The 9,420-nt window shown below is 51.7% G+C and overlaps 1 protein-coding gene across 2 annotated transcripts in view; it reads left to right on the top strand.

Annotated features, from left to right (window-relative positions):
• Positions 1-1,385: 1,385 nt before the first annotated feature.
• UAP1 (UDP-N-acetylglucosamine pyrophosphorylase 1) overlaps positions 1,386-9,420 on the top strand; it is a 44,649-nt gene continuing 36,614 nt past the window's right edge. For both annotated transcript variants that reach the window (XM_054036422.1, XM_054036420.1), the window contains exon 1: positions 1,386-1,794. In XM_054036422.1, the coding sequence (XP_053892397.1) occupies positions 1,518-1,794 (277 nt within the window). In that variant the 5' untranslated portion in view covers positions 1,386-1,517. The remainder of the gene's footprint in view (positions 1,795-9,420) is intronic.

Genomic DNA, 9,420 nt, shown 5'->3' with positions numbered 1-9,420 from the left:
AATAAACCTTTAGATTCTAAAGGATTGGCAACAGCGTGATTTGTGGTAAGATCTGATTTGTATATTGACCTGGGTCTGGGGCTTGGTCTTATGGGATCAGGAGAACCTTTTTCTTTTATTGGAGTATTGGTTTTCATAACCATTTGTCCCCATAACGAGTGGCACTGGTGGTGATACTGGGAAACTGGAGTGTCTTAGGGAATTGCTTGTGTGACTTGTGGTTAGCCAGTGGGGTGAGACCGAAGTCCTCTTAGTCTGGCTGGTTTGGTTTGCCTTAGAGGCAGAAAAACCCCAGCCTTGGGCTGTAACTGTCCTGTTTTTAGCAATTTGTCCTGAATTGGCACTCTCAGTTGGGTCCCGTCAGAGCCACATCATCACACTCCTCTAATGGCCTCTATCTGGGCCAGTTCCTCAGATTTGTCACCTAAAGAGAATACCTCAGGTTTGGGAATTTCCCTCACATCCTCAGCTGTGAAGATGGATGCAAGGAATTAATTTAGTTTCGGCGCAACGGCCTTATTGTCCTTGAGTGCTGCTTTAGGGGTGGGGTGGGGGCAGGGAGCAGTGCTGTGGAGCCGGGAGGGTTTGGGTGAGAGCAGTGCTGTGGGGGACTGCGAGTGGAGGAGGAAGGGGTTGGGTGGGGGCAGGGAGCAGTGCTATGGGGGAATGGAGGGGGAGGGGTTGGGTGGGGAAGGGGAGTGGAGGCAGGAAGGGTTGGGTGGGAGCAGGGAGCAGTGCTGTGGGGGAGTGGAAGGGGTAGGGGTTGGGTGGGCTAGGGAGCGGTGCAGTGGGAGCAGTGCTGTGGGGAAGGTGAGTGGGGGGGAGGGGAGTGGAGGGGGAAGGGTTGGGTGGGGCAGGAAGCGGTGCTGGAGGGGAGGAGTTGGATGGGAGCAGGGAGCGAGGTGCGGGGGAGGGAAGTGGAAGCAGGAGGGATTGGGTGGGAGCAGGGAGCAGTGCTGGGGGGAAGGGCTGGAGGGGTTAGGTAGTAGCACGGAGAGGTGCTGTGGGGGAGGGGAGGGGAGGCGGGGTTGGGAGAAAGCCTTTGTTTAGCCCGCGAGTCGGCGACGTTGAGTGTATGTGACATCACAAACATCACCATGGCAAACAGCTGCGGAGTTAGCAGAAGACAGCAGCGGCTCCCTTCCGCATACGCTAGGGCCTGCCACGTGCCCCAGGAAGAGAGTGGGCGGAGGTGGCTGTGACCCCGCCCCTCGTGGGCTCTCAGCCATTAGGACGCGTCCCCGCCGCCGAATGTGAAGTCAGGGTCAGTGGGCGCGTCGTGGCCCTGGCGGAAAACGGCGAAGTGGTCCGCCCCTGAGCGCAGCGATTGGTGGCCGTGAGGGGCGGGGCTTAGCCGCCTATATGAGCGCGGTAGCGGGGGGTGTGCTCAGGTCTGGGGGAGCGGAAGCTGGGCAGCAATCGGGCTCGTGGGCCGGGTGCATGCGGGTTGGGAGCCGTGAGCGGCGCCGTTGGTTCGCGGGCGGGGGCTGCCCGGGGCTGGGCGACGCTCACTGCCCATGGAGCCCGAGGTGCTGCGCCGCCGGCTGGCCACGGCCGGGCAGGGCCACCTGCTGCGCTTCTGGGCCGAGCTGGGCGGCGCGGAGCGGCGGGCGCTGTGCGAGGAGCTGCAGAGCCTGGACTGCGAGGCGCTGGGCGCCTGCTTCCGCCGGGCCATGGAGGGCGCGGACGCGGCCGACCGCGACAAGGTGGACGGGCGGATGGAGGCGCTGCCGCGGGCCGTACTAGGCAGCGTCATCCGAGACGCGGACCAGCTCCCCGAGTGGGAGCGCGAAGGTACGGGTTGGGGCTAGGTTGGCTCCCCGCCTCTGGGCGCCGCTTAGCGTCTGGCGAGGTCCCTGGCGGGAGGGAGCCCCTTCGGATGCCACTGCTCTCAGCCCTTGGGGGTGGTGGGCTCTGCTGTCCCTGCTGTGTTACTGCCCGACCATACACTAGCGGGCCTCCCCCGTTAGCCTCTGGCTGAGCCCGGGGTCTCCTCTGCGTTCCAATAGGCCCCGAGCTATTGTGACCAGATGTCCTGTTTTTACAGGGACAGTCCCGATTTTTGGGTCTTTTCCTTATGTAGGTTCCTATTGCCCCCCCCCCCCCCCTTCCTTCCTGTCCCGATTTTTCACATTTGCTGTCTGGTCACCCTAGCCTTAGCAGTGCGGAGGCCAGCTGAGCCGGGCTGCCAGTGGTGGCAAGCTGTTCAGGAATTCCCTGGGCACGCTCAGCTCTAACAGCCCTTCACTAAGCATCTCGGGAAATCCAACCTCCGTGCCTGGGAGCCCTTCTCCCGAGTGCTGCTCTGTGAACAATGACAGACCCTGGGGCCTGAAAAGCTTGCGCTGGGCACAAGCCTCTTTCTTTAAATTCTCAGCTTTAGATTTCATTAACATAAATACGTTTAAACTTGTTCCAGTGGCTGTTCCTCCATGAGGGCCAGTCAGGCACTTGTGGCGCTTCACATTTGCGCACAAACATCAAACCCAGCTGAAGTGAAGAACATTGTGCTGTAAAGAAGGAGGAGTAAATACTAATGATCCTTCCCCCTCATCAATAATGCAAGCTGGTATATGGATGTGGCTCAGTGGAAGACAAATCACTGTGGACGGAGTCCAGGCGTGTAATATCTTAGCCACAACAGAACCCCCTGGAAGTGGTGTTTGAAAACTGGGAGAGGGTTATAATGGAAGCAGAGTTGTAGTGTTAGCTTAGGGCATGGGTACACTTGGAGATGTAGAGCGCTTTGAGTTAAACCGGCCTTCGTCGCACGCAGTAGGGGAAGTGCTGCAATCTGTCCACACTGACAGCTGCAAGTGCACTGGCGTGGCCACATTAGTAGCTCTTGCAATGGCCACAGAGAGCAGTGCATTGTGGTAGCTATCCCAGCATGCAAGTGGCTGCAACATGCTTTTCAAATGAGGAGGGTGGGGTGGAGTGTGACAGGGAGTGTGTTGTATGTATGTGGGGGAGAGTGGGTTTTTGGGGGGCTGAGAGCATGTTGGCATGCTGTCTTGTAAGTTCAGATAGCAACAGACACACTCTTCCCTCTGCCACTGCTCCTCTCTCTCACACACAGCATTCCACAGTAATGGTTGCTTTGTCTCAGAGTAGATAAGCATGCCAGCTGTCAGAAATGGAGCTTTCAAAGGGCATATTGGCATGCCTGCAGTGATTCCAAAACAGTGACCGGAGTGGCCACTTGACTTAAGGGGATTATGGGACGCTTCCGGAGGCTGATCAGAGCGCAGTAATGCAACACACTGACGCCCGGGTGTTTCAGCCAATGCGCACCAAGTGTTAATCTTCTCGCCGAGGTGGAGTACCAGGAGTGCTCTAGGCCTGGAGTCAGAGCGCTGTATGGGCCTTGCCAGTGTGGACAGGTAGTGAGCTAGGGTGCCCGCGGCTGCTTTAATGCACGCTAACTCACAAGTGTAGACAACCCCAAGATCTGCTGCCTTCAAATACTGCAGTTCCATGTGAAAGGCAGCATTAACACTGCATATCCGAGAATGTAGACATCCCTAGTAAGGCTAGGATTGGAATGATAGCTTAGATAGAGACAGCAGGAGTGATTGTGAAATGAGTCTTGTAGCTGCTATGTAACAGTAATAGAAGGATAAAGCTTACACTTAAATGTAGTGGGTAGAGCACTTCACTGAGACTTGAGGGAGCTGAGTTTTGGTCCCAGCTCTGCTGCTGGGTGATTTTTGGTGCATTGATTTCCCTCTCTGTGCCTCCATATCCCTATCTGTAACAGGAGGACTGTGATACTGACCACCTTTGCAACGCTTTCGGATTGACCGATGGAATGTGCCATAAAAGAGTTGGCATTAATGTATCGAAACACAATGGCCCTGCTTGTTTTATTTGCTCTCTCGGTATGACACTATGGTGTGGCTGGGTAAAGTGGGGAGAGCATAACTGAACAGACTACTAAGCTTTGCACTGACCTACTAGTTACTATGCATATGGTGTCCTGCCAGTGCACCTCGATGTGTGGCACCCTTTGTTCCATTCCTTAACAGATGGTTAAAACAAATTTGAGGCATGAGTCCAAGCAGGAAGTTATCCAGGAAGCATTTGACCTTTGGAGGTTCATTGTAAACTCTCAGCTGTTTGCTATCAGGAAAAAACAGCCATACCACATAGCTTTTGCTGGTGGAGAAAGCTCTAATGTTGCAAAAGGCTTTTCATTATAAATGCCTGTCTGCAGAAACCTGCAACTTTCTAAACTCTTCTGGGCCAAAGTGGGGTTGGGGGTAGCTGTATCAAGAGGGTGACATACTTTTTCCATTGGGAGGGTAGGAGAATCTGGACACTAATTACATGCAAAAAACTTCACACACAACTCAAACTTAAGTGGACATTCCTCAGTGAGGGCTACTGATCTGAAAATGGTATTGTCAAACAATTTCCAGCTATTGTGGATTTTTTATTGTGCACTATTCTAGGTAGCAGTCCTGTAAATGTAGACCGTTTGGAAAGAGCACAACTTAGCTGCATAAAATTGACTGGTTCAGCTTTGCCTTATTTGAATGCTTTTCTCTTGCAAAAGTTTTCATTTTTGCTGAAATTTGAGTTGACTGAAACCAGAGCTTTCTTGGAAAATGAACTTCTGTGAATTGGTCCAACCACTTTGTTTGCGAAGAGGGGACAAACGTTTTTGCAGATAGAAAATCCAGGTGCAGACATCATAATATGCTTAGGCAATGGCTGGACTACATGAAGAACAGTCACTGTTGGGTTGAAAAATGATTGCATAGCTTTCTAAATTGAAATGTATTTGACTTTACCTTTACCATTGTTTGGAGTCTTGTGACAACAGGTGAAACCCAAACTCTTCAATTACATTGTGGCACGGTTAGAGAGCCAAGGGCCAATGTCTTTGTGCTTGGGGTGGGCACCTAATTAATTGGTTAAATTTTATGAAGTGCTGAAGATTGAAACTCCCATTGAAGTTGAACCCTTCACCACAAACCCTATTGATAACTACTGTGTCTTAAGCACCTATTTAGGCTCCCATAGTCAAAAAAAAATTTAGACCTAGACTCTTAACAGTGCTATATAAATCCCTAAATGTCCAGTTATTTGTAACTTTAAATTCTTTTGGTCTGTCACATCACCTGCTTGGACATTGCTTGAAGATGTGCACTTCTTTGTACAAGTTCAGAACTGTCTTGAATTCTCACTCTTGGAATAGAGCCACCCATGTATGCTACACAACTGAGCACATTCTGTTGCTGAAGCTATTGTGATAGAACTGCCTAGCTGTGTAACATCTAGCATATACAAACCCTCTGTGAATAACTGCTTCATGTCTTAGCCCCACATACAACCTAGCACTCCTAACACTTGGCATTCTTCTAGTACTTTAAATGCTGAGTATCTTTTGCTATGCACCTACAAAACAGCATTTATACTAGCTCCTCTGAGATGAGAGCATGTGTCCTAGGATATGGGAATGGACGGGGGGAAAAATGAGGTACAGATTTACCCAAGCTGCTGGCGGAACTGGGATTAGAACTCCAGCATTTGTGGCTCCCATTCATTCCTATGTTTAGGCCATGCTTCTCTCTAATGCAACACAGGGTATGTCTACACTACGGGATTAATCCGAATTTAGATAATTTGGATTTGAGAAACAGGTTGTATAAAGTCGAAATGAGTGCGGCCACACTAGCACAGTAATTCGGTGGTGTGCGTCCAAGTACCGGGGCTAGCGTCGATTTCTGCACCGTTGCACTATGGGTAGCAATTCCATAGCTATCCCGCAGTCTCCCGCGCCCATTGGGATTGTGGGTTAAGATCCCAGTGCCTGATGGGACAAAAAACATCGTCGCAGGTGGTTCTGGGTACAGCCTCACTTCCTCCCTCCCTCCCTCCCTGCATGAAAGCAACGGACGGCAGACAACCATTTTCGCGCCTTTTTTCCTGGGTGGGTGAACACTGCAGACTCCATACCACGGCAAGCATGGAGCCCGCTGAGGTCAAGACAGCACTCATGAATATTGCAAACACCTCGCGCGTTCTCGTGGAGTTTATGCTCAGCCAGGACCAGAAAAACGAGGCGAGGAGGCAGCGGCGGCGGCAGCGCAGCGACAAGCATGATGAGGACATGGACACGGACACAGAATTCAGTGAAACCACAGGCCCCGGTGCTTTGGAGATCATGTTGTTAATGGGGCAGATTCTATCCATGGAACGCCGATTCTGGGCAAGGGAAACAAGCACAGACTGGTGGGACCGCATAGTGTTGCAGGTCTGGGACGATTCCCAGTGGCTGCGGAACTTTCGCATGCGTAAGGGCACTTTCATGGAACTTTGTGACTTGCTGTCTCCTGCCCTGAAACGCCAGAATACCAAGATGAGAGCAGCCCTCACAGTTGAGAAGCGCGTGGCGATAGCCCTGTGGAAGCTTGCAACGCCAGACAGCTACCGGTCAGTCGGGAATCAATTTGGAGTGGGCAAATCTACTGTGGGGGCTGCTGTGATGCAAGTAGCCAAAGCAATCACTCAGGTGCTGCTACGAAAGTTAGTGACTCTGGGAAATGTGCAGGCTATAGTGGATGGTTTTGCTGCAATGGGATTCCCTAACTGTGGTGGGGCAATAGACGGAACCCATATCCCTATCTTGGCACCGGAGCACCAAGCCACCGAGTACATAAACCGCAAGGGGTACTTTTCAATGGTGCTGCAAGCACTTGTGGATCACAAGGGACGTTTCACCAACATCAACGCGGGCTGGGCGGGAAGGGTTCATGACGCTCGCGTCTTCAGGAACACTACTCTGTTTAAAGGGCTGCAGCAAGGGACTTACTTTCCGGACCAGAAAATAACTGTTGGGGATGTTGAAATGCCCATAGTTATTCTTGGGGACGCAGCCTACCCCTTAATGCCATGGCTTATGAAGCCATACACAGGCAGCCTGGACAGGAGTCAGGAGCTGTTTAACTACAGGCTAAGCAAGTGCAGAATGGTGGTAGAATGTGCATTTGGCCGTTTAAAAGGTCGCTGGCGTTCATTATTGATTCGCTCTGACCTCAGCCAAAGAAATCTCCCCATTGTTGTTTCTGCTTGCTGTGTGCTCCACAATCTCTGTGAAAGTAAGGGGGAGACCTTTATGGCGGGGTGGGAGGCTGAGGCAAATCGCCTGGCTGCTGATTACGCGCAGCCAGACACCAGGGAGATTAGAAGATCACACCATGAAGCGCTGTGCATCAGAGAAGCTTTGAAAACCAGTTTCATGGCTGGCCAGGCTACCGTGTGAAATATCTGTTTGTTTCTCCTTCATGAAAACCCTCCCCCTTTACTGACTGATTTTCTGTAAGGAACCCACCCTGCCCCTTCCCCCATCTTTCTTTCAAACCAAATAAAGTCACTATCATTTAAAAATCATTTATTCTTTATTAATAGATTAGAAAAAGAGGGAGGGAACCCGGGTGGTATTTGGGAGGAGGATTGCTGGGAAGGAAAAAGCCACAAAGAAAAGGTTAAAAAAATGACAGCTTTTTGCTTGGGCTGTCTACTGGGGTGGAATGGGAAGGTGTACGGAGCCTCCCCCCCCCGCGTTCTTACACGTCTGGGTGAGGAGGATATGGAACATGGGGAGGGGGGAGGGTGGAACAGGGACTGAAGCGGCAGTCTGTTTTCCAGCAGCCGTTCCTGAACCTCCACCAGACGCCGGAGCAGCCCCAGCGTTGCATCCTTCATCCTCTGGTCTTCCTGCCGCCATCTCTCATCTCGATCGTCTCTCCTCTCCTCACGTTGGTCCCTCCTCTCCTCACGTTCACTGACTTCTTTCCTATACTTTGAAACTGTTTCCTTCCACTCATTCAGATGAGCTCTGTCACTCCTGCTGGATTGCATAATTTCAGAAAACATGTCCTCCCGCGTCTTCTTCTTACGACGCCTTATCTGTGATAACCTTCGGGATGGAGGAGGGAGGCTTGAGGAATTTGCAGCTGCTGTAGGGAGGGGAAAAAAGAGAGAATTGTTTTAAAAGCTACATTTTGCAGAACAATGCTTATACTCTTTCACGGTGACCAACACTGTTCACATTACATAGCACATGTGATTTCTGTGCAAGGTCGCATTTTGCCTCTTAATGCTGAGTGCCTGTGGCTTTGCTGCTAGAGATCACAGGTCTGGGCAACAGAATTCGGCTTGCATGCGGCCATGGTAAGCCATTGTTTTACAGCTTCTGCACCCTCCTTTCCCACATACCAAGCATAGCCTGTAGAGTGCTGCAGAAGCCTGGCCAATCTCAGCCAGGTGGGGGGGGGGGGCAGTGTGGGGGGGCTTGTCTGGGCCCCTTCAGGCAAGTAGAGTGCTGCGGTTTTTCTGTTAACATTCAGCAGCACCAGAAAACAAAGTAACCCCCCCCCCGCCATGAATTCTCTGGGATGATCACGGTACCCCTCCCCCCACCGCGTGGCTGGTATCAGGGAAGATCCCTGCTAGCCAAACGCGAAAAACTCAGGGCCAATTTCCCATCTGCGCTTGGCTAACTGCAGGGAAGGATTTATTTTCTGCCACAGGCAAACAGCCCAGTAGGAACGGCCACCTCTGTCCCCTTAATTAAGTTCCCGTATTTCAACCAGGTTACCAGGAGTGATATCACTCTCCTGAGGATTACACAACAAGATAAAGAACGGATGTTGCTTGAATGCCAGCAAACACCGGGACCATACGCTGCCAGGCTTTGTCAGGCAATGATACCAGATTACTTGCTGCAAGCATGGCGTGGTCAAGTGTCCTACCATGGAGGAGGGAATAAGGATGCACTGCCCAGAAACCTTCTGGCAAGGCTTTCGGAGTACCTCCAGGAGAGCTTCATGGAGATGTCCCTGGAGGATTTCCGCTCCATCCCCATACACGTTAACAGACTTTTCCAGTAGCTACAGACTTTTCCAGTAGCTGAACTGACCGCGAATGCAAAGTCAGGCAAAGTAATCATTAAAAACCGTTTGCTTTTAAACCATGTTTTATATTTTAAAAGGTAAACTCACCTGAGGTCCCTTCCATGGGGTCAGAGTCTTGGGTACTGGCTTGGGAGGCTTGGGAGGGTACTTCAGTCAGGGTGATAAAAAGATCCTGGCTGTTGGGGAGAATGGAGTGCTGTGTGCTCTCTGCAAGCTCCTCCTCTACCCCATCGGCAGAATCCTCAGGCATCGAGACTATCCCCGACCCAGAATCCACGAACAAAGGTGGGGTAGTGGTGGCAGCCCCCCCTAGAATTGCATGCAGCTCGGCGTAGTAGCGGCATGTCCGCGGCTCTGACCCGGAGCGACCGTTTGCCTCCTTTGTTTTTTGATAGGCTTGTCTGAGCTCCTTGACCTTCACGCGGCACTGCTCAGAGTCCCTATTGTGGCCTCTCTCCATCATGCCCTTGGAAATTTTTTCAAAAGTTTTTGCATT

Source organism: Malaclemys terrapin, chromosome 8 (assembly GCF_027887155.1).
Source record: "Malaclemys terrapin pileata isolate rMalTer1 chromosome 8, rMalTer1.hap1, whole genome shotgun sequence".
NCBI lineage: Eukaryota > Metazoa > Chordata > Testudines > Emydidae > Malaclemys > Malaclemys terrapin.
This window is presented reverse-complemented; position numbering and strand designations above follow the sequence as displayed.